Below are 25,586 nucleotides of genomic sequence, written 5' to 3'. Positions count from 1 at the left end.
GACAGTGTACTCATGTACATAAAATGAATAGGTAAATCTGAAAAAATTGGATCACAAATAGCTGTAGCTCAATATTAGTATTTTCAGGACCTATAATTTTGCCTTTTATCTTTTCATAAGTCATGTACTGTAACAAAGCAGCCTAATGTTTTCTTTCTGTGAAATCTAAGGTTTTGGGGGGTGGGGAAGTAATGGGTTGGATTATAGACTTTATTTTTATGTTAACTAATTGCTTAATTTGAGACAGGCCCCCACTATATTGGGCTGTCTTCAAACTCACTGATCTACCTGCTTGTGCCTTGTGAAGTTGGTGGTCTGGGCTCATGATCCTGTCCAGATTCTTTTTAATTTTTTTGTTTTTCTTCTTTGAGACAAGGTCTATAGCCTAGATTGTCCTTGGATGCCTACCCTATGTAGCTAAGATGAACTGGAACTTGTATTTTTCCTGGTCCATCTCTGTAGTGCTGGAAGTATAGGCCCATGCCCTCACACCCTATTTATGGTTGGGATGGGACTCAGAGTTTTGTGCATGGTAGCCTGTTAACTCAATTACATGTTAGTTTCTAAGAGTGTAGACATCAAATTGTGGGTAGCTTACATGATGATTTATTAAGGCTTCCTAAAGAGTTTGCTGTTTTTCTGGCAGAATGGAATCTCATTTGAATCAAGATGGATTGCCTAGACCATCTTATGTTTTTAGTGCTGACCCACTTGCAAGGCCTTCAGAAATCAATTTTGATGGTGTTAAGCTTGATCTCTCTCATGAGTTTTCCTTAGTCGCTTCAGACCCTGGGGTAAGTACAATGTAAGAAAAACACTCGATTATTGTGCTCAAGGGAACATGTGTTTATTTCACAGTTTCCAGGTTTAAAGCAGATTAGAATCGTGGTATTGTTGCTGTTCCTTTCCTCTTCTACTCCCTTCTCTTCTCTTCTCTCTCTCTTTTTTTTCCTGAGACAGGGTGTCTTAGTCAGGCCGTGAAAACATCATGGCCATGAAGCAAGTTGGGAAGGAAAGGGTTTATTCAGCTTACACTTCCACATTACTGTTTATCACCACAGGAAGTCAGCACTGGAACTCAAGCAGGAAGTAGGAGCTGATGCAGAGGCCATGGAAGGATGTTACTTACTGGCTTGCTTCCCATGGTTTGCTTAACTTGCTTTCTTACAGAACCCAGGTCTACCAGCCTAGGGATGGCACCGCCCACAGTGGCTGGGCCCCTCTCCCCTTGATCACTAGTTGAGAAAATGCCTTACAGCTGGATCTCAAGGAGGCATTTACTCAGCTGAGGCTCCTTTCTCTGTGATAACTCCAGCTTGTGTCAAGTTGACACAAAACCAGCTAGTACAATGGGTTTCTCTGTGTAAGCCTGGCTGCCCTCGAATTTGATCTGAAGACAAGGCTAGCCTTGAGGTCAGAGACATCTTCCTGTCTCTGTCTCCTGAGTGATGAAATCAAGGGCATATACCACCAGCTACCTATCTGTATTTTAGCTTTTCAATGGAGTCCTGGGAAAAAAGTAATAAATAACAGTTTATTTTCAAAACAGTGGGTCTAAACAACTTAGCATGTATGTATTCTTACCTGGTAGCCATTTGAAAACACTTAAATAATAAAACATTTTCAGGTTTTAGTTCTCTGCTGGTTAACCTAATGTTCGAATATTCATGTGGCTTAGTTGATTGTAATAATTACTTTTATTACGAAGTTCTGGTGTTGAATATTATGCAGTTCTGGAACTGACAGTGTCTCCATTGCCGTGCAAATGTTCCAAAGTCCTTCTAATCTAGTAGATAGCTGATCTGATCATAGGAAAGCAGGGTCACAGAAATCTTCAGCTGAAGATTCTCAACCTGTGTCACCTGATAGTAGGAAGCTTTCAGTTCCTGAAGCATGAAAAGTAAATATCGAATTCAGGTGGTAACCTTACGAACTTCAAGGTTCTTTTTCTGAGTCGCTCAGTAGTTTTCTATGTAATTGATCCTTTACTTTTCTAAAGGAGGTTTAAAATCAATTTGTCAGTTTTTCCATATAAGCTTTCTGGAAGAAAATGTTTAATTGAGAATGCATTGAATCTGTATATTAGTTTGAAAAACATGCATCATAACAGGATCCAGTTTCCAAACACTGAGAAGCTGTGTCTTTATTAGGGGTGGCTCTTTAATTTCTCTCAGCAGTGCTTTGTAGGTTTCAGTGTGTAAATAGGTCTTTTCTCTCATCTATTCCTGGTTTAGAATTTTTTATATGCTTGTGAATGGTGTTGTTTTTTAAAATAAATCTCTAATTGTTCCCATATAGATAGAAGAATAATTGAATTTTCATATTAATTTGTATCCTGCTACATTGTTGAACTGCTTTAATATTTTAGTGACTCAGATTTTGTAGGTAGATGTTCCTGTTTATGAGAAAACATCTTCATTCTTAATTGGGTGTGTCTTCTTTTCTGCCCCCCTTTTTTCCCAGGTTGCACTGGGTAGGACTATTTCTAGTATAGTGTGGAATAGAGTTGTTAAAAATTTTATTTTATTTTTGTCATGATTAATTATTTTTGTAAATGACCTTTATCAAGTCAGTGAATTATGTGAATTAAGTTTTTTAAAAAGTTTGTTTTATATTTAAATGGGTAAATTTATTTAAATAAAATCTTCATATTTTAATTAATTTAGAAATAGAACATCACACAGCTGGTTTAAGGAAACCACTTAAACACTCTCCTAATCCCAAACTATACATCTTTGTGAACTTTATCCAGTTTGGATAAAGTTTATTTTCATTTTTAAGTCAGGCTCTCTCTTTGTAGCTGTCCCTCATCTCACCTTCCAGTCTCTGAATCCTAGGATTTGTTGTTTCTGTGGAATATATCTCTCTCTGTATATATATATATCTCACTTAATCTAGGTCTGGTCTGGAATGTGTATGTGTCAGAGAATGATCTTGAATTCCTGAACCTCTTACTAAAATCACATGCCTTGTTCTTACAACTGAGTACCTTCTCTCTTCCCATCACCTATGGAAATTAAAAACTTTTATTTATCTCTTTTTAAAGAAATCTGGATTATCTTGATAAAAACCATGGCCTGTATTTGTTAGGCAATCAATCACTTTACCACTGAACTATATATCTAAGATCTTTTACATTGCCCAGACTGGCTTTGAACTTGTATATATCTTGCAGCCTTCCATTTATGATCTTCCTGCTTTACCTTCAGAGTGTCTGGATTATAGAGTGTGATAGCATACCCAGAACACTCAGATTTAGTTATGATTTTGTTTGAGAAGGTGTATTATTTTACATATATATCAGTGTTTTGTCTGTGTGTATGTATCATGTTTGTCTGGTGCCTTAGGGCAAATCCTGGAATTAAGAGTTACAGATGGTAGTGAGCTGTCTGTTGGTGCTGGAAATTGATTTCAGGTTCTCTACAAGAACATTATACATTACTTTTTCTTTTTTCTTTCTTTTCTTTTTTTTTTTTTTTTTTTTTTTTTTTTTTTGAGACTGGGTTTCTTTATGTAGTCCTAGCTATTCTGGAACTCACTCTGTTGTTTAGGCTGGCCCCAGCTCAGAGATCTGTCTGCCTCTGCTTCCCAAGGATTAAAGGTTCTCACAACCACTGCCAAGCCTATTTTTCTTTTTTTAAGTATATGATGAAGTTAAACATGTAGTGGCTGGGTATAATGGTGCAGGCCTATAATCCTAGTACTTGAGAGGCCAATATTCAAGATTCACAATTTAGTAGTTGGTTCATTTCTCAGTGGGAATAGCTGATACTGCTCTGCCTAACCATCTGTGTTTGATCCTTAAGGAACCACATAGGAGAAGGAGAGGATCAACTCTTGAAAGTTGTCCTCTAAAGTCCACGAGCTAGCTAAGGCAGCCCTTCTCACCAAAACAAAACACCACCAACAACAAAAATTGGGAATCTTTGGCTTGCCTTAGCTTTGACTTGGTTGTAGAAACATTGAGAAACAAAGCCAATGCAGGGTAGTGAGTGGATAAATTCTGTCGATTATTATATGATCAGCTATATGGAGATGGTTAATCTCTGAAAAGCTATGTTTTATACTTTTCTCTTTTAAATGGCTTTTTGTTTTTGTTTTGTTCTTTTTTGTAGGCAAACAGTTTGGAATCTAAAAATTACCTCCAAGTTTGTCTTCGAATAAGACCATTTACACAGTCAGAAAAAGAACATGAGGCTGAGGTTTGTGTTGAATTTTATTAGATTTTAATGTTTTGCTTTCATTCGTAAAAGCAGTTCTTATTGTGAGCATGTTTTCTAGGGCTGTGTGCAAGTTCTGGATTCACAGACTGTTCTGCTGAAAGACCCTCAAAGCATCCTTGGCCACTTAAGTGAGAAGAGCTCTGGACAATTGGCACAGAAATTCAGTTTTTCTAAAGTAAGGAAGTACCCTGGGAAACTGAGGAAGTTTTTGTCTGTGAGGGAGCTATGTAGTAGATTGAGTGAAGGCCTTGCACATGTAGAACACATACTCTCCCTAAAATACACCCCAGCACCCCTCCTTGCTCTGTTTCAAATTCATGGCTTTTTAATGTTTTTAATAGAGTGAGACCTGGCTTAGGCTCAGTTGTTGTATAATTGTGTGCAGTGAAGTATTGTGTGCAATGAAGTATTGTGTGCAGTGAAGTATTGTGTGCAATGAAGTATTGTGTGCAATGACGTATTGTGTGCAATGAAGTATTGTGTGCAATGACGTTTATGCTTTGTGGTCATAGAATTTCAGTTTTTTGTGCGAATTTTTTCCCTAAAACTAAAACTGAGGACTGTACATTTAAAATTTGAACTGACTAAATCATTGTATTGATCATAAATTATTTTATTGTCCTTTTTATTCTAATTAAAAGTATTTTTTTTTAAACTTCAAAAAATTGACCTAGAGCTAGGTATGTGAAGTTTCTATCTTAGAGCTTTTTTTTTTGTTAAATTTTATCACCTGTGTGTGCATTCCCTGGTGTGGTAAAGTGCTTGTGAAAACCTGGTAGGATTCTTTCTGCCATGTGGTTATCAGAGATTTAACTCAAGTTCTTAGGCTTGCTGCCAGCGTTGAAGTTTCTGTCCTAAACATTTGTTTGAGAGCAGTTAATTACTTGTCATTGTACTATTGTGGTAAAGATATGCTACCTATTTTAAATAAATATTTCAAAACAAATGTCTAATAGTTTTGGAACATGAATTTTCTAAAAAAACTATAACCTAAAATGGTCTCATAGGTTTTTGGACCTGAAACTTCACAGAAAGAATTCTTTCTGGGTTGCATTATGCAACCAGTTAAAGACCTCTTAAAGGGACACAGTCGACTGATCTTTACATATGGGCTGACCAATTCTGGAAAAACATATACATTTCAAGGTAAATATTATTTATTTTGACTAGAAAAGAAAAAGAACAGTTAATTCAGTATTTTCCCAATTATATTGTAATATTTTCATCATATAGTTATTTTTTAATTTTACTATTTTATTATATATAATCACATCATTTCTTCTCCCCAGCTCCTTATATATCTGCTCTGCTCTCCTTGAATTCATGATCTTATTTTCTTTAATTATTATTTATATATATAGGTTGTGTGTGTGTGTGTGTGTGTTTCTATAGTATAGATTTTCTATTACTGTAAAGAGAAACCATGACCATAGCACTCTTATGAAGGAAAATATTAGGGTTGGCTTACAGTTCAGAGGTTTAGTTCATTATCTTCACGGTGGGAAACATGGCAGTGTACAAGCAGAGATGGTGCTGGAGGAGGAACTTGGAGTTTCCATAAAGTTTAGCAGACAGAAGAGAGCTGTCTTTAGCTTCTGAGACTTCAAAGGCTACCCTTATAGTGACACACTTTCTCCAACAAGGTCACATCTCTTAATGGTGCTGTTTCCTATGGGCCAAGCATTCAAACACATGAGTCTATAGGGCTATTCTGGGTCATTCCTGTTCAAATGACCACAATATATGAATAAATAGATAAGCATAACCTACTGAGTGTTAAATACTGTTTATATGTATGTTTTTAAGACCTATAAACACATTAATGTAGACAGTATTGGAGCGGGAAGTACTGGTGCACTTTATTGCCAGCACTTAGGAGGCAGAGGCAGGCTGCTCTTTGAGTTCCTGGACATTCTGCTCTATGTAATGTGTTCCAGGCTAGCCAGAGCTAAATAATGAGACCTTATCTCAGAAAACAAAATGAAGGTTTTCATTTAGGCATTTTCATGTATATGTGTCACTGCTACATGTTGTTTTCACTTGCCCTACTTTATTCACTCCCCCCATGCCTTCCTCTTCTGTCTCCTTCCTCCTCTCAACAGTCTTTCTGCTTGCATGCTGTATATTATAGATGTATGATGCATATGTTCATAGTTACATATATTCTAACCCTCTGTTTTGTCTTCTCTTCATTTTTTTTCTTTGCTCTCACAGTTCTTTTCCTACTTTAGTGATAGTCTCTTTCTCGATTTAAATCTAGGTCTGCATAGAAGAGGAAACACACACACTTGGTTTCTGCATTTGGCTTATTTCTCTGCACACTGATGTCCACTTTTTGCTGGATAAGCGCTTTATAAATATAGCACCTCCCCAGCTGTATTCTATCATTTTCTTGTCCTAACTCTCCTCAACCTGATTACACAGAGACAACTACTAGTTAGCCATCTTATCTGGATGTCCTCCTAATTTTTAAAAACATGTCATTTATATATTGCTGATGGTATTTAATTCAAATATATGCATAAAACTACATTATACATAAAATAGAAAGTAAAATGATGTAAGAATTAAGATATGCTTTAGAGAATTAAGCATAAGATAAATGAGAAACTATTTTTTGTAATTATGGGTGATAGATATTAGGGCTGAATCTGAGTAAAATTTCTGAGTATTGAATCAGAGTATGTTGACAATACAGTAAAGACTATATAAATGATAGAAACCTGAATAATTCTTTAACTTATATATATTATAAATACATATTTTCTTATATATATTCTCATATTATAAATATATATGTAGATATATATATATATATATATTTCCTTTTTACTCTTGATTATTAGGTAGAATAAAAGGAGCTTTGTTAATTCAAAAAAGTTGCCTTTGTCCTATTCTTTTATAGGCACAGAAGAAAACATTGGCATTCTGCCTAGAACACTGAATGTATTGTTTGATAGTCTTCAGGAAAGACTATATACAAAGATGAACTTCAAACCACATAGATGTAGAGAATACTTACAGTTATCATCGGATCAAGAGAAAGAGGAAAGTGCTAACAAAAATACATTGCTGCGACAAACTAAAGAGGTACGCCAGTATTTTAGTATAAAACTCATGAGATGTTTTGTAAACTTTCAGGATAAGGATAATTTTAGCTTGTATTATATTCTAGTTTTGGTCATAGGGGTTTTTGCTTTTGAAAAAAATATGTAAGGCAGTTGGCAATACCAATTAGAAATATAATGATGCTAGTCTTTTTTGTTATAGAATTAGTATTATACTTTGAAAATATGTAATATTATGAAAAAATATAAAATCATTTGATTAGAAAAGAATGTAGGAAATGAAAAGCAATTTTATGACTAACGTCCTAGTTAGGTTAGTTGACATCAACTTTGCAATCTTCCTGCTTCTGCGTCCTGGGTGCTTGACTTACTGAGTACACCATATACTTTCCTCATGCAGAGAGCTTTGTCTCTGAATGAATATACACATATGCAGTACCTTCCTGTTTATTATTATTATTTTTTGATACTGGTTATTTGAGCTATATTTTTGCTCCCCGCTTGTTACATACAGAATACAGTTTTCTTTTAAACAGCAGTGAAATATTATTCTTTTAAAAATAACCTAGCTTCTCATATAGCCTGACTTCAGTCTCTTAGTCCTCGGTATCATTGTGTCATTAGCAGTTAAGTTTGTGTGGTCAACTAATTTCATATTGGCGAACTTACTGTCATCAGTGCTTCAGTGAGTGGATGTTCTATTTCAAATATATTTCCTGTTGCTTTCTCTAAAATGAGTTCAAGAGTGAGAAATCCCTCTTCCTTTTATGGACCCAATCTCACTGTATAGCCTTGCTTGTCCTTGACTCTGTCTGCCTTAGCTCCCTAGTGCTGGGATTCCAAGCATTGCTTGCCCTGAGAGCGGTTTCCTAGTCTGTAGACAGACGCCTAAATGGTCTCAGTTCAGCCTTTGTTTATATTTCTCTACAAATGAGCTAATTAGTACATCTTAGAATTTTTCCTGTGAAATTTTAGGTGTTTGTTGCCATGTGATTTATTATTTTTAAAGAACTCATTTGTTAAAGTAAGTCCTAGGGACTGGAGGTTTAGTGTGGCGGTAGAGGGATAGCCTAACATATGAGACACACAGTTCATTCAAGCCAAACACACATAACAGTCAAATATATTAGTAAAGGCTTATAACTTCTACAGACTATCATTGGCTTCTCTTTTGTATATTTTGCTTTTCTTTAGATATGTACACAACATGCATACACATGTGAATACAATTTTTTATGTGCATGATGTATATGTGAGAATGCTGACGCCCATGTGCCAAGGTACAAGTGAGGTCAGAGGAAGACTTGGGAAAGTTAGTATTTTTTTCTGCTCTTGGTTCTGGGGTTCAAAATCAGATCAGGTTTATGTAGCAAGTGCTTTATCTGCTGAGCCATCTCCTTGGCCTCTGTTTTTTGTTTTCTTTTCAATATTCATTTAGTATGTTAATGTACTGTGATCTAACAATGTTTCAAATGTTTATAGAGTATGATCTTGCCTTTGTGTAGAGAGACAATTAATACTTCTGACTGGGAAGTTTATAGTTAGTCCATAGTTCTGCAGCCAGGAATTATGTGTGTGTGTGTGTGTGTGTGTGTGTGTCTGTCTGTCTGTCTGTCTGTCTGTCTGTCGGTCAGTGTCTATGTCTATGCGTCTATGTCTGTCTGTCTGTATCTGGTTCTGTCAGGCTGTCAGAAAACTTAGATAAGTCTGTTTTCTCTACTGTTTGGGCCATGGGGTTCTCACTTAGGTCTTCAGGCTTAGCAGCAAGTGCCTGTACCCTCTTAGCCATTTCACTGATTTTGGATTCAGGAAGTTATTAACATTTTCAGCTAGTGAGGGCTTTTTTTTGTGGGGACTTAGTACAAAGTTTTAAGGTGATCTAGTGCATCACATGGCAGATACAGAGCCAAACCGATTTTTATAGCTCACCAATTCCGAGATAAACCATTAATCCACTGATTAATAAATGAATTAATCCATGAGGTCAGAGCCCTTGGGATTTAATCACCTCTTTTTTTCCTCAGAATTGAAACAGGGTTCTTACTGCAGCTCTGGCTTGGAATGAATTAAGTATTTGAAAGGTTATATATTTGTTCGTAGCTTAATTGGATAGGTGATTAAAATCTTAGTTATTTGGCTTGTAACAAAAAGTGGTTTTAAACTTTACTTTTTCTTTTTAGGTTACCATACATAATGACAGTTATGACATTGTTTGTGGTAAGGATTTTTTTCTCACTTATGTTATTTGCTTGTCTTGAAATGTATTTGAAAGGTTTTATTTTCAGAATCACTCTCAGTGTTGATTTTTTTTTTTTTTTTGATCATGCATTTCCTACAGTTCCTACAAAATGTTTCAAAGCTATTCAAATTGTGAATAGCTGTAAGGTTTCATTTATACTTAGTATAATGAATATATTATCTCTGACTTTGACTTTAATATTGAATTAGAGAATTGTTCTTATTTTTCTTGGTCATTTTCATTAGTTTGTATTTGATTCTTTCTTAATTCCGAACAATTAAGATTAAAAGAAACTAAGATTTGGTTGCCACAAATATTCCTTTGTTCCCTAAAATGTTTCAATGTTGATGGTAAAGAGATTAAGGATTTTAGGAGCCATGATCTATATATTTCTGCTTCATATTTAGTCAGGGTCTTACGCCTTTTATGCCTTTTGTTGTTATAGGACGCTTAACAACCTCTTTGACTATCCCAGAATTTGAAGAATCCATGAGCAGTTGTGACCAATCTAGTCTGAATGTGGAAAATATAAAATACTCGGTGTGGGTTTCTTTCTTTGAGATTTACAATGAAAGTATTTATGATTTGTTTGTTCCTGTGTCCTCTAAGTTCCAAAAGAGAAAAATGCTACGCCTTTCCCAAGATGTAAAGGGCTATTCTTTTATAAAAGGTACGTTAGTGACTTTTAATTTCATTGTTCCAAAGTTCACTATTAGGTTTTGTGATAGATATAGTCAATAAAAAGGTAGGGCTGTTTTTTCTTTTAATTAATTATTTTTTAGCTGTTATTAACAGAAAGAAAAGCAGTTTGTGCTTTGGCAGTAATATTTGCATATAATCAATATGCCTAGCATGATTGATTTGCTTGAATGTTAATTATATTCTTGGTGATAAAATGCAGGATTTTTTTACACTGTTTTACTTTGCATTTGGAACCATTCAATATTGCTAGTCCTCCTGGTGTGCTTGCATAACTTAAATACTAAGTGTCTTTAGAGTTCATCTTTACATGACTATGGAATACGGAATAGTTTCAGTTGGTGCTCTAGGATGTGTGAGTAGAAGATTTTATGTGGTACTAGGAAAATACTTTGCAAAGATTATACTGTAACATAATTGTTATTTTACTTAAATTATTGCATACCTTCTTTATTTGTTAAAGATTTGCAGTGGATCCAGGTGTCTGATTCTAAAGAAGCATATAGACTCTTAAAACTAGGAGTGAAGCATCAGAGTGTTGCCTTCACAAAGCTGAACAACGCTTCTAGTAGAAGGTAAGTGTTGAACCCTACTCTACAATCCTTAGACAACCACAGTTGTCTGTGCAAATGTAAGAAGCTAATTTTAGATGGATGTGACCAGTATGTTCTCTGAAATCTATTGTGAATTTGTAGGTATGAAAACCACCTGTAGATAAAAAAAAGTACTAATTGATTTGTGTGGGGAGAGTAGGTTTTCTAAAATGCAGGATGTTTCTGAGGCATTTTTACTCTTGTAAATATCAGTGTCCTGGATTCTTTTCTCAGTTGCTGAAGTGGTGGCCTTTTCTCTATCCCTTACTGTATTATGTATTATTTGAAAAATGATTCAGGCCATACTCCCAAAGGGTTAAGGAAGGATGTTTGTGATGAGTGGTCTTAGGAGGTAGGAGAGTAAGCTTTGTCGGTGGGATGCATAAATTCTTGCTTGTAAGGAGGAAATGCCATCTACACTGACGTGGGCATAGGGTGATCTACAGCGTGTGTATAGGGCAGATTTATGCTTTGCTTTGGGTATATTTTCAAAGAATGTAGCTGTACATCCCAGCATTCTCACTAATAGTATGATCTTTACAAGGACATTTTTGTTATTCCCCATAGTCATGGAGGTTGAGTCCAAGGTCTCACATGCACTAGGCAGGCCTTCTTCTGCTGACCTGCATCCATCTCCAGCCATCGATTTACATTTTATTTTGAAACAGTCTTATTCAGTAGCCCAGGCTGGCCTTGAACTTTAGATCTGTTTGATTTATCCTCATGAGTAGCTGCATATTGAATCTTATTTATTACACATAATTTTATTAATAATTAATAGAAATTGGAGTGTCAAGAGGGGAACTTTGAGGGATTTGGGGTTTGGCAAGTGAGGATGTGATGCTAGATAGTTGGGTGGGCGTAGGTGAGAGTGGAGTATAGAAATGTATCTGGTGGATGATAGATGGAGCTAGTGTAGAGAAATGCCTCTGCACATGCTTGTCTCTCCTACAACATGGGCATTGAATGGGATGATAATACTTGATTTTGTTCTTTTTTTAGTCACAGCATATTCACCATTAGAATATTACAGATAGAAGATTCTGAAATACCTCGTGTAATACGAGTTAGTGAGTAAGTTGAACATTTTTTAAATTGTAGTTGTTTTGAAACATTTTGAAAATTTTTATAGTAACCTTTTTTTGGGGGGGGTGTTGGTTTAGATTGTCTTTATGTGATCTTGCTGGTTCAGAACGAAGCATGAAGACACAGAACGAAGGTGAAAGGTTAAGAGAGGCTGGGAACATCAACACTTCTTTATTGACTCTGGGAAAGTGTATCAATGTCTTGAAGAACAGTGAAAAGTCAAAGTAAGTGCCATTGGTATAAATATCAATATCTTTAAATTTTTCACTTTGTTATCTGTAGGAAGTACTTTCTGAAAACCTGTTTCTTACACAACAATTACTTTCTATAGCACACACACACACACACACATTTAGAAAATACAGTGATAGGCTTCAGCATTGATTATCTTTTTAGGGTGATTAGATAATAGATTAAGTAGCTTTCATAACATAGAAAGATGCTTTATAATATATGCTGTAGAATTACTCTATTCTGGGGAATACAGTTGAGTTAAATGTTTTGTTTTTAAACATTTGCCTAGTATGTTGTTGCATTGATCCTGACAATGTTTTTTAAAACAGAGAAAAACTATTACAAGGGGAAGTGGTTAAGCAAATTTTATTAGCAACTCAATTTCAAGAGTGTATTTATTTCTGTAGTATTAGAGAGTCATTTCTGGGGCTTGGCACATACTAGGCAAGAGCTCTCATACTTATTCATAATCCTGCATGAAATATATTTTTAACTTGCTGTGTTTTCAAATTTTCCCATAGGTTTCAACAGCATGTGCCTTTTCGAGAAAGTAAGCTGACCCACTATTTCCAAAGCTTTTTCACTGGAAAAGGGAAAATATGTATGATCATCAATATTAGTCAGTGTTGTTCTGCCTATGATGAGACACTCAATGTACTGAAGTTCTCAACTATTGCACAAAAGGTGAGTGTATTTAGATTTGTGCTAAATGTATGAATATCTCGTAGTGCCTCAACTGCTTGCTTAACTGCCTTGGAAGAGCAAGTGTTTGAGTTTTGTTTTGTTTGCTTTCCTGCTTTCTTTCTTTCTTTCTTTCTTTCTTTCTTCCTTCCTTCCTTCCTTCCTTCCTTCCTTCCTTCCTTCCTTCCTTCCCGCCCTCCGCCCCCCTCCCTCTCTCTCTCTCTCTCTCTCTCTCTCTCTCTCTCTCTCTCTCTTTCTCTCTCTCTCTCCCCTTACCCCTCTGTGTTTGTTTCTTCAGTGTGAAACTACAGGTGTGTGCCACCATGTCTGAGCAGTGACATGAGTACTAGGAAATATTTTAAAATAAAATTGTAATTGTTGAACTAACTAGAAAAACATGAAAAACTTGAACTTTGTCCCCAAAAGGAGTAAAATGACATTTACTATCATGTATTAGTGATAGACTATAGATTCTTGGTAATTATGGAATGAGCACTGCTACTCATCTGGCTCTGAGTGATGGCTGTCCCTGCTAGAGACAGTACAGAGAGCACAGAGAGGCATGTCTCCCTACAGACTGCATGAAAAGTACACTTTTCTTTCCCTATGCTGATTTCTTTTCTGAATGTTTGCATAACTTTAGAATTCAATCATTTGACAGTTACAAAGTTAGGCTGGGTGGAGCAGCTCACACCTTTAACCCTAGCATTGGTAGGCAGAGGAGGATGGATGGGTTCTGTTCGGGCTGATGCTATCTGGTGAGAAACTCTCAAAAATGTGCTTCAGTGAAAAACATTTTTTCCTTTTCTCTTGTAAAAAGCCATGTTGGATATTTTAACAGGTTTATGTTCCAGATACTTCAAGTTCTTCTCAAGAGAAATCTTTTGGGTCTGTTAAATCTTCACTAGACAGTAATTTGGATAATAAAATACTAAATGTAAAAAGAAAAACTGTTTCCTGGGAAAATAGTCTAGAAGATGTGGTTGAAAATGAAGATTTAGTTGAGGACTTAGAAGAGAATGAAGAAACACAAAGCATGGAAACTGAACTTACAGATGAAGATAGTGATAAGCCCTTAGAGGAATGCAGAGCCTTCACAAGTGACACGAATAAGGTATCATTTAGAACTTTGCTTGGCTTATTTATTTATTTTGAAGTTAGATATCACTTTTGAGAACCTCTTTTGTGTATCTAAGGGATCATATAAGTATATGCATGTGGAGGTCAGGAATAAGTGTGTGTGTGTGTGTGTGAGTGAGAGAGAGAGAAAAAGAGAGGGAGAGGAAGAGAGAGGAGAGTGAGTTGGGGGAGGGAGAGCTTGTGCTGTGGTGCTCATGTGGAGATAGAGGACAACCTCGGGTGTTAGTCCTTGCCTTCCACTTTCTTTGAGACAAGCTCTCAGGGTCCACTGCTGTTGCATAAACCAAGCTCACTAGCCCGTGGGATCCCTGGGCTTTGAAATGTGTACTACTGCATCTGGCTTTGTATCTAGTTTTTGTATGTGTGCGTGTTGGGGCATGGGGTGGTATCTAAACTGTTGTGCTCATCTTGTATAGCAATTATGTTATCTTCTGGGACATACTCCTTTCCAGGACAGTTTTCTGTTTTTATGTACAATCTCACTATGTAGTCCAGGCTGGCCTGGAATTCACAGATCACCTGCCCCTTCCTTCTGAGTGCTGAGATCAAAGTCATGGGTTAGCATGCCCAGTGAATAGGACATTTTGACCCAGCCTCTACCATTTCTTATAGATTTGGTCCTTATGTTCTCTGTGTATGAAATGTGGTACTATCAAACTCATGGAGTTGTGTAAATAAAATGAAAAAACATAATTACCTAACAGTTCTTAGTAGAAAAGAAGTGTCCCGATTTTTAAGTACATGTTTGTTTTTAAGATGAATATTCTTTCTGTATAGGTTTGTCTCTAAAATGTGGAGAGCTGCACTTGGTTTTCCAGGTTAGGGACTCTATGCCTGCATAGTTTTCTGTAAGACTATTAGTAGCATTAAAAGAATACAGTTACAGATGACTAAACTATAGCACCTGTCTGAGCAATCTGATATATTTTTCAGGATTTACTTTTTTCTATAATGTATATGTGCTTATTTTAGAAACTGTTGGATTTAATAGAAAACTTGAAGAAAAGACTAATAAATGAAAAAAAAGAAAAGTTGACATTGGAATTTAAAATTCGAGAAGAAGTTACACAGGAATTCACTCAGTACTGGAGCCAAAGGGAAACCGATTTTAAGTAAGTTAATTCTTCATTACCTATCAAGAATTGAGATTTATTTAATAGCTATTTCTTAATTTATATTATGTGATTTTTGAAAGTGGTGACTTTTACAAATGATGTTACATATGGTTAAATTGCTCTTTTAATGTAATTAATTTGTTTTAAAGGGAGACACTTCTTCACGAACGAGAGATATTAGAAGAAAACGCTGAACGTCGCTTGGCAATCTTTAAAGATTTGGTTGGAAAAGGTGACAGTCAAGACGAACCAACAAATAGAATTTGTGCCATGAAACTTGAAACTGAAGTATGTCAATGAGAATATTAAAAATAATTTGGCTTTTGGTACCAGGATTTAATAACCCACTTAAGTGATGAGAAATGCTAGTTATAAAATATTAGTATTTAAAATTAAAACAGTACTTTTTATTTTTGTATTTATTGTAATGAGTCATGTATTATTGGAAATGGATAGTAAATAGGTGGAGTTTTGGATTGTGTTTCTGAGACAGACCCTCATAGAGCCCAGGCTGGTCTGGAACTCCGCAGTGTGTCACTTTGCTAGGTGCACAAGCAGTTCTAACAGAACTTTTGTTTTTAGAAACACATTTTTGTGGCTTTTGTTTCCATTTCAGTTTTTCTTGAGTCATTGTATTGCTTGTAGGCAGTAAGGATGTAAAGGAACCTGTAAAGGCCCTTACTGAATTGTTCTGATCAAAACAGAAACACTTGTTCATGAAAGGGCCTGCCTTTGTTGGAAAATAGCTCGAGGAAAGTTGATGAGTTTTGCTGCTTTCACTGAAACTGATGAGGGCTTTTGTGAGGGATTGTTTGAGTTCCTCTGAGTGTGTGCTGTGCTTGTTTCTCAACCACTGGATACCATGGCCACAGAGCTCCAGGCTTTCTGTCACTGCATTATGATGTGATGTGAACATGGCTTAGAATGTGGACTTAGGTATGGAATGGAGGAATGCCACATAAGCCTCCAAATGTGATTAGAGGCACACTGGAACTCTATCAAATTGTTCTTTAATGATCGTATAAGATTTATGATCTATTACTGAGGAAATAAACTTCATATTCTATATTTTTTAAAATGAATATTAAAACACAAATTTTGTATAATTGGGGGGTCATATACTTTAAAGAATCTTTAAAGTATGCTCACATGTAGAGAAGTCTGTTAATGTTAGACATGTGGTTTTTGTTATTTCTAGGAAGCTCATAATTATGTAGGAGTTGAAGATATTTTTGATTCTCTTCAAGATGATGTCACTGATATTAAGAAACAGGCCGAACTTGCTCATTTGTGTATTACATCTCTTGTTGATCCCCAGGAAGCTATTGCTTGTTTGCAACTAAAGTTTAACCAAGTTAAAGCAGAATTAGCTGAAACTAAAGAAGAACTAATTAAAGCCCAAGAACAGCTAAAAAATAGAGATAGTGGTAAGTGCATGTCTTTTTACTCTTGTCTGGGTCTTTACGAATACATAAACTGTTGATGGTGAGTACAGGGATTTGTAATCTTTTGAAAATCGTAACTTTTAAATTGTGGGGAACAGAAAATGCTTTAATCTACATAACAAAGCTCACTATATTTTATCATTTGTTTTGTGATTTACTACTATAAATATTTTTTTAGGACTGGGCAGATAGTTCAGTAAAGTTGATGCCATGTATTAAGACCTGAGTTTGAGTCCCCAGGCTGTACAAAACTTGCTGGACATGTTGGCTGTGTTTGTAATTCCCATGCTAGGGACATGAACAGAGACAGGTCTTGGAACTTGCTTACTAGCCAGCCTTGCTTAATTAAGCACAAGCTCAGAGAGAGACTGTGGCTCAAAAGCAAGATGGACAATGCCTAAGGAAGGACATTTGAGGTTGACCTTTGTCCTCTACAAGTACATAAGTATACATGATCCACATGTCCATACACACAAAATAACTAAAGTAGTTTTTATTATTAGAAAAGACTTCTCAAAACAGAGCAAACAAACAGAGAAGCAACCCAGAAATAAAACAAGAGTCCTGACAAGAAATCATAACAAAAAGTGTAAAGTTGTATTTGTTTATTTTTTTAAGGAAACCTTTACATAGAATAGTTGAGAGTAGGGTAATGTCTGGAATGGTTTGAAATAGTCTTTTGAACTGATACTCATTTGATCTTTAAGGAGGAAAACCATGCACACATGCATGCACGCATAAGTGACATGGGTTTTAAGGGAGGTGAAGTAACCCACACGTTACTGTGTGAAAGAAGAGAGGTAAAGATAGCGAGTCAGTGGTGCCTTGTGAAGCGGACCAGTCAGGCGCTACCCATTGGTTCTGTGTCACCACCATGTTTCTGCTTCTTTAGCATGTACCTATCAGTTTGCTCCAAATTTTGAAAGTGACTTTTTCTGAAACATCTAACAGTTTAATATTAACCCTGAAATTCTTTTTCTGAATTTAATGTAATTTAATAGCCTGTGTTTCACTCAGGGTTCCTTTTGTTTTTAGATGCTTAGATTTTTTTTTTTTATTGTTAATATTCTTTATCTTTACAGACTCTTTGGCTCAGGCACTCAAGACATCAAGTAAGGTAATTTAAATTTAAATTTTACTTTGTCTTGGTAAGAATCTAATGAGTAAATAAAGTGGAATGGGTTATATCTTTATGGTTATTTTAAAATATTTTTGAAAAGTGCCATAAATGAAGGTATTATGAAGAATACAGAGGTTGGGCCTGGAGAGATGGGTTCAGTAGATCAGAATGAACCACATTCAGTTGCCAGCTGCTCCTCTTTCAGATGGCTCACAGATTGCACATAACTCAAGTTCCAGAGGACTCAAAGCATCTGGCCTCAGAGAGCTCGAGTACACACACACACACACAAAATTGCAAATAAAAGTAAATGTATAAAAGCAATTCAGCACTTTCTTCACCTGCATACTACTTTTCAGTGACGGTCAATAGAAAAATTTCTTCAAATCTTCTAATTTATGCATATGTAGAACTTCATTCTTTGTAATGTTCTAAAAATGGGATTATATTTTTGGTCTTATTGGATAATCTTGGAATTACTTCTGTCACTACATACTAGATTATATTCTTTTAGTAGTGTGTTATGTTGATTTGATGTATTAACTAGTGTTTATCTAATTGCCTGGTGTTTTTAAATGTATGGTGGACTGAGTTGTACAGTCTGACCAGAGGCTCTTTCTGTTTGACGGGCAGAGCTTGTTAGCGTCAGGTCAGATAGTCACCCCTGTGGGCCTAGGAGTATTTAATATACGTTCAAAGACAAGACTGTAGGTATGTGAATGTAGAGTGAGTTTAATGCTCAGAACTTACCACCTTTCCTAGGCAAAACTGTACTTTTAGACATTATAGTTGGTTTATACAATTCCTCTTTATTTTTCTAGTACTGAAAGTAGTTCTAGTTTAAAATAGTAAATGATCTAAAATTGAAAATAAAGCCCTCATGTAATGTTTCTTCTAATTAAAGAGGAAAAAGTAAAGAACAGAAGATACCTTACATATATACATATGTGCATGTATTCATATATATGTATGTATACTTTCCCAGGTACTCTTTTAGCTGTTTTTTATATTAACTCACTTAAATATCAACAATTTTTTTGATACAGATATGTTTATTGCTTATTCTTTTGAGATTGGGTCTTTTATATCTCAAAATGCCCTCCAGTTTGCCATGTGGCCCAGGACTTGTCTTCTTTCCTTCACCTTCCAAGTACTACAATACAGGATTGTGTCATTATGCCATTTTATTTTTCCTAGAGCTAAATGACTTGTATAGGATGACATAGTTGAAGATCGAAGAGCAAAGCTTTAAACACAGGAACACTGGATTGGGTGTTCTGGTATCTATCTAGTTTGTAAAATCAGGACCTCAAAGTGGTGGCCTAGGTTATGACCTCAGATTTATGTTAGTCCTCTTATCTTAGCCTTTTTTATGCTAGGGTTAAAAACATGGGCCCTCATGCCCCACGAACATTGTTTAAAGCAAATTAATATTGTGTGAGGTATAGTAGTACATGCTTATAATTCCAGTACTTGGGGGGTGAAGGAGGGAGAATCAATTCTAAGTTAGCCTAGGCTGAGACCCTGTGTGTAAAAGTAGATCATACTGGATAATGTGTTGCCATTGGTTATTTGTTTAAGTATTGAAAGTATTCTAAAGCTGCATCATGTTTGTATTCTAGTTTTCGCCAAATATATTTTCCAATCATTGTCATTTTCTTTTTAAAGGAAATAGTTCTATATGCTAGTCTTTGGGGTACATTCCTTTAGTTCCAACACTGAGAAGGCAAAGAAGGCTGGTCTCTTGAGTTCAAGGCCAGCCTTGTCTACATAGTGAGTTGCTGCCTCTGAAAACCTAAAGGTTTTCAAGCATTTAAGAGTAGAATAGGTTAGAATCAATGGAGTGACGCTGTTAATAAATTGCAGAATCTAATGTGTAAAAAACACATTTTAAAAATTTAACTTTTTAAAGTGCCTTTTTAATTAGTGATGTTTATATTTTGATTCAGACTGAGATATTTTAAAATTGCACATGCATCCAAAAGTAATTTACATAAGAAAGGAGAATCACTATATCCTGCCACTGAGTTTTGTTTATTTAGGTGCACAGATCTAAAGTGTTGAAAATGTAAAAGAGGGATCACTGCTTTAAAGCATATCTTAAGTATGCTGACTGTACTCTGTATATGAGAAGGAGCCTAATAACACATAAACGCTGGATGTCTTAGGGTTTCTATTGGTGTGATAAAACACCATGACCAACAGCAACATGCGAGGGAAGAATTTATTTCAGCTTTCATTTTCACGTTATAGTCTATTACCAAAAGAAGTGAGGGCAGGAACTCAAGACAAGAATCTGGAGGCAGGAACTGATGCAGAGTCTGTGGTGGAGTGTTGCTTATTGGCTTGCTCCTCAGTGGTTTCCACAGCCTGATTTCTTATACAGCCCAGGTGGCAACAGCTGCATCAATCATTAATCAGGGAAATGCCCCACAGGTTTGCCCAGTGGCCAGTCTGTGGGGACATTATCTCAATTGAACTTTCCCAAAATGCTTCTCACATATATTAAGCTGACATTAAAAACTAGCCAGCACACTAGGTTTTAACCTGGGCTAGTTGGAAGGGATTTTGAAGATACAGGAATTTGGATACATTTAGATAATGGTGGTTGGTACTGAGCTCTTGGGACCAAAACATTTGCATATTAAGTAGAATAAAATTGTTACTGTTCATGTGTTTATTGCAAAGATGTTTTTTAAAGAAAGTTATATAGTATGGCCATGATAGTCTCTGATGATTTTTAGCACCTCATAAATATAAATTTTCTATTCAGATGGCTTAGGTGAAGATTATACATTTGTTCTTTAGTTCTTAACATGGCACGTGCTTGTTGTCCCCCAAGATGTAAATGCAGAGGTCAGAGGACAACATGCAGGAGGAATCAGTTCTGCTCCTTTCCCTTGGGCCGCAGAGTTCAAGCTCAGGCTCTCAGGCTTGGTGACAAGAGTTTGCTTAGCTATCTTGCTAGCTCCAATCCTTCTCTAAAAATTAGAACATCATTTAATTATTTTCTATTATAGGAATATAAAGCAGGACAATACTATAACATGTAGAGTAAACTATTTAGCCAAGTGTGCCTGCTTTCTTTAAAATGCTTTTCTAGGGGGCTGGAATGTTGGCTCATGGTAAAGACTACTTGGTCTTTCAGAAGGTCCCACCTGCTGCCTAGTACCCATATGGCCGCTCACAACCATCTCTAACTCAACTTCCAGGAGATCTGATACCTTCTGAGCTTTCCCAGTACCAGTCAGCCATGTGGTGCACAAACATACATGCAGTCAAAACACCCATACATACATGTTTTTAATGATTGTAACATGCACGAGTGACATCTCATGGTTACTGATCAGATCTCCTTATATTTTGACAGAGAGGTATATTCAGTACCAACCATCAGTCTCTGAATTATCTGAACACGATATGTTATTATATTTTTAAGTCTACAATCCAGAACTTCATATATATAATGGCAAACAAACATCCTGCCACTGAGACATTCTTCAGGCTGGATGGGCCTTGATATTTTGATATATGGGCAGGGGAAGCGCTCTCTCTATATTACACCTCACAGATGTCTTTAAATATCACATGTTATTGTATTTTTCTGACTTATGGATCTGTTCTGAGGGAAATAACTTCTTTTAAAAAGGTAAGGGCACCAGCCAGCCTGAGAAACCAAAAGTAATTCTTTTCAGGCAAAGCACCATCTACTGTCTGCCAATTACTATGATAGGTTATTGGAACTAGATTAATAAAAAAGTATGTATGTGATACTTGGTTAGGATTTTATTTCAAAGCACACTTTATTCTTTATTTAGTTTAAGCTTAGGAATTTTAAAGACAGGCTGTCACTGTTTTGTCTTGAGCTTGTATGCTAGAGCAGTCCTCTCATGTATTCTGAATGTTGGCAACATAAGTTTTCTCAGTGTTTTCAGGGTGACTTTAGTGATATCTATCTAAATGCTTTCTACTGCCAGAAGCACCAGTTATTTTAGGGTGAGATGTAAACAGAGTGCAAAGTATTTCAGAATTTGAGAACAAACTGATGAGAGGTAATGTGGGCAGTTCCTGTTTCCGCATGAGAACATACTGAATTGTTTTGTTTTAGGTTGATACATCTTTAATCAGCAATAAGTCAACTTGTACTGAGACAATTGAAATACCCAAGAACAGTAGAACCCAGAAAAGATTAAATGAAGATGGACTTCAGCTTGGTGAGCCGCCAGCAAAGAAAGGTACTGGCTCTTCAGCTTCCTGCAGGGTCCCTCATAAGTAGGCCATGGATGACCTGCCAAGAGCAGGCTTTAGGAAACCTAAACACGGAGGGAGGTGATGTCAGCATGCTCTGTCAGGGAATGTGTGGATGTAAAGTTGTCTTATGTTTAATTAGCAAGGTTTTAGATGGTGAGTTTTTCTCATTCTCTGCCTCATAGTTCATTCTGAGCTTTTAATAGGTAGAGGTCACTTTCATAAAATGGTTGTGGTTTTGCCAAAATCTGTACTCACTCTTTTTTCACTCTTAATTTTTTTATGCGTTTGACAAATAGGGGATAGTTGACAGACTTTGAGCCAATGTTACTAACAAAACCCATACTTGAGCTGTACTTAAAATGCTAGAAAAAAGTCTTTTGAAAAATAATGTAAATTGAAACCTTTTTTGAAGTCCTTAAAAATGGTCAGATTTATTAAAAGAAAAAGGGCAAATCCTTAAAATTGTAGAGTTGCTATTCTCTTTAGAGTAAACTTAAGAAATCATTAACAAAGTGTCAATTGCAAATATACGAAAACTTTGAAAATCTGCTCAGGCCTGAATGTGTGTGGGTTTGAGGCCTTCCTGGGCTACATATCAAACTGTCAGCAGAACAATAAAAACTAAATAAAAAGAGATATGGAGAGGCTGTACCAATGCTAAATGAGGCATTGCCAAAAGTTTATCTCCTCTTTTAGGTTAAAAAGACAACATAAATTATATGTTTTAAGAATAAATTCATTTTTTAAAAGATGTATTTATTTTTATTCTATCAATATTCCTGCATGTATTTATGTGTACAGTGTGTGGTGCCTGGTACCCTTTCTGGTCAGAAAAAGGCAATAGATTCCCTGCAGCTGCAGTTGCAGGTTGTTGTGATCTGCCATCTGGATACTGGAAACAGAAAATCTTGAAGAAGTGCTCTTATCACTGAGCCATCTACCCAGCCCAAGATACTACAAACTTAAAGTTATAGAAGTGATTAAAACTGTACCTAGTGAGCTTTTACGTTATCCCATATTAAACTGAATAGATGTTGGTCTTAGTTACGTACTGCTCTAACAAATGCTGAACAGAACAAGTTAAGGAAGGAAGGGTTTATTTTGGTTCACAGTTGGAGGGTCTAGGCCTGAGTGCAGGGACCTGAGTCAGCTGGTTACATTGCACCCGCCATCAGCTTGCTTTGTCCTCCTTACCCAGAGAATGGCTCCCTGCATGTAGGTGTATATCTATCCACCTCAGGTATCTTACTCCAGAATCTCCCCTCACAGACCAACACACAGTTACAGCCACTGACAAAATGATAACAATATCCAATGTAGGAAAAACGCAGTTAACAAATTGTGTTTGGAAAATTTGCTGTATTTGCTGTATTCATGTAGAAGAATGAGGGCAGATCATTATCTCTCCACCTTGAACAAAATCTTAACATCACACCAGAAATTAAGGTCTTGTTTCTGCCCTTCTGGTGGTTAGGTTACAAGATGATGCTGCAAGCCTGCCTTTTTATGTGAGTGCTGTGGATCAAACTCAGGTGCCCATGCTCGCCTGACATACACTATGCAAACCGAGTTGCCTCTCTAGCCCCAGACATCCACTTTTTAATGGTTCCCAGTCCTGGGATTTCAGTACTATGTGTGCTGTCACACCCAGCCTTTTTCCTATGGGTTCCAGGGATCAGTCTTGGGTCTTCCTGCTTATGTAGCAAGCACTTCAATAACTGAATCTCATTTGACCCTGTTAGCATTAGTCTTTGAATAAGAGCCAGCAGAGCGATCTTTATCCTAGAAATTTACTTAGAAATTTATCCTGAATTAAACCTACAAACATGCCTTGAATTTATGTTTAGTTAGTTGGGCCCTTCCGCAGTTTTCAGGATTCTGCTAAGAGCTGTTTTATACTGCGCTTTACACGTACAATACAGGAGTCACTAGCACTGTTTTTTCCCCCATCTGAGGAAACAATTAGGATTTAGCAGTTTAAATAGTCCTGTCCTACCTTTGATACTGTATAACTTGTGAGAATTTTGACACCTTCTTTATATTCATCTATGAAAAAATTTAAGATTTTCAGTCTGCATATCACTACCATCGTAACTTTGAAACTGTTCTTCAATGTAGTTGGTTGCTAGGATTTCCCTGCAATTCCCTTTCTAATAATGTTTGATAAAGGTCTGGAATTAAAAGTTAAGTACTAAATATTGGAAATGATCAGATCAGAAGTAAAAACCATCATTGTTAGAACTTTTTGTCTACTCTGACCCAGAGCTGTACTCTATATAAAGTTTTGTATGTTTTTTTTTCTTCTTAATTCATTTCAGTTTTTCATCAGATGCATAATGCTTCTGGTGTGGGAATGTTGGTCTATATGCAAGTTTACTTTGATTTTTTTTTCTAGATTAATAACAGTAATACCAATGTTCTCTTAAAGGACTTATACTCGTTAGCCCACCAATCACTGAAGAGCAAAACAAAAGGGAAGAAATGCAACAGTCTGTTTCAGAAGATGTGGAAGGCAGAGTTCTGCAGGAAAAGAATGAAGAGCTAAAAAGACTTTTAATTATTGGTGAGAATGAACTCAGAAATGAAAAGGAGGAAAAAACAGAATTAAATAAACAGGTTCTGAATTTGCAGCAGCAACTTTGCTTCTTTGAAGAAAAGAACTCATCCCTGAGGGCAGAGGTAGAGCAAATCCAGGCCAGTTACAACACTGCAGTCGCTGAGCTACACACACAGAAAACTGTGAACCAGGAGCAGGAGGACAGGATCCTGAGATTGTCACAGGAGATGGAAACCGCTGCAAGGACCATCAAGAGCAATGTTTCACAGATCAAACAAATGCAAACAAAAATAGATGAACTGCGGTCGCTTGATTCTCCTTCTCATATTTCAAAAATAGATTTACTCCATCTCCAGGATGTATCAAGTGGTGCTATAGGGGATAATTTGCTGAACACTTCACAACAGCTTCCAGGTTGTGACCTATCAAGCACATGGGTTAAAGAATACCATACTCAGGAGCTCAGCAGGGAAAGTTCCTTCCACTCTAGTATTGAAGCCATCTGGGAGGAATGTAAAGAGATTGTGAAGGCTTCCTCCAAGAAGTCTCAACAAATTCAGAAACTAGAAGAACAAATTGAAAAACTACAGGTGGAAGTAAAAGGCTACAGAGACCAGAACAGTGAGCTCCGAACAAAGGAGCGTGAGGGTAAGAATAGAGATCACCAGCTGAAGGAGAATGAAAATCTTATCCAGCAGCTTAGAGAAGAGCTGCAAGAAACAAGTGCCAGTCTCCATGTTCAAGTACAGCTTGTAGCAGAAAGAGAGCAAGCTCTTTCAGAGCTCTCCGGGGATGTTACCTGCTGTAAGGCAAAAATAAAGGACCTTGAAGTGATAGTAGAGACCCAGCAAAATGAGTGTAAGCGCTTAGTTGAGTTAGAGCAAAGCATCTTAGAGAAGGAATCTGCCATCTTAAAGCTGGAAGCAAGTCTAAAGGAATTTGAAGCAAAGCACCAAGATCACATCAAAAGCACCAAAGATTTAAATGCAAAAGAAGTCAAGTTCAGAGAAGAAATCACACAGCTGGCAAATAATTTGCATGATACAAAGCAGTTACTTCAGTCAAAGGAAGAAGAAAATGAAATTAGCAGACAAGAAACAGAAAAGTGAGCTAATTCTTATTTAAATTAAATATG

The 25,586-nt window shown here is 36.3% G+C and overlaps 1 protein-coding gene across 2 annotated transcripts in view; it reads left to right on the top strand.

Annotated features, from left to right (window-relative positions):
* Positions 1 to 647: 647 nt before the first annotated feature.
* The window catches only part of KIF20B (kinesin family member 20B), a gene marked incomplete at both ends in the record, with an annotated part of 44,626 nt that continues 19,687 nt past the window's right edge, over positions 648 to 25,586 (top strand). The window contains 18 exons of one of the 2 annotated variants that reach the window (XM_080911808.1): positions 648 to 794; positions 4,116 to 4,202; positions 4,282 to 4,398; positions 5,231 to 5,369; positions 7,129 to 7,313; positions 9,472 to 9,508; positions 9,976 to 10,200; positions 10,693 to 10,804; positions 11,825 to 11,896; positions 11,986 to 12,132; positions 12,664 to 12,826; positions 13,665 to 13,937; positions 14,936 to 15,075; positions 15,228 to 15,366; positions 16,397 to 16,505; positions 17,606 to 17,640; positions 21,752 to 21,878; positions 24,323 to 25,556. In XM_080911808.1, the coding sequence (XP_080767934.1) occupies positions 648 to 794; positions 4,116 to 4,202; positions 4,282 to 4,398; positions 5,231 to 5,369; positions 7,129 to 7,313; positions 9,472 to 9,508; positions 9,976 to 10,200; positions 10,693 to 10,804; positions 11,825 to 11,896; positions 11,986 to 12,132; positions 12,664 to 12,826; positions 13,665 to 13,937; positions 14,936 to 15,075; positions 15,228 to 15,366; positions 16,397 to 16,505; positions 17,606 to 17,640; positions 21,752 to 21,878; positions 24,323 to 25,556 (3,488 nt within the window). Of the gene's footprint in view, positions 795 to 4,115; positions 4,203 to 4,281; positions 4,399 to 5,230; positions 5,370 to 7,128; positions 7,314 to 9,471; positions 9,509 to 9,975; positions 10,201 to 10,692; positions 10,805 to 11,824; positions 11,897 to 11,985; positions 12,133 to 12,663; positions 12,827 to 13,664; positions 13,938 to 14,935; positions 15,076 to 15,227; positions 15,367 to 16,276; positions 16,506 to 17,605; positions 17,641 to 21,751; positions 21,879 to 24,322; positions 25,557 to 25,586 lie in introns of both variants that reach the window. The other variant, XM_080911807.1, reaches the window with a different exon arrangement.

Source organism: Micromys minutus (assembly GCF_963924665.1).
Source record: "Micromys minutus genome assembly, chromosome: 2".
NCBI classification, from domain to species: domain Eukaryota; kingdom Metazoa; phylum Chordata; class Mammalia; order Rodentia; family Muridae; genus Micromys; species Micromys minutus.
The sequence above is the reverse complement of the archived record's forward strand: the minus strand, read 5'-3'. Positions and strand labels throughout refer to the sequence as shown.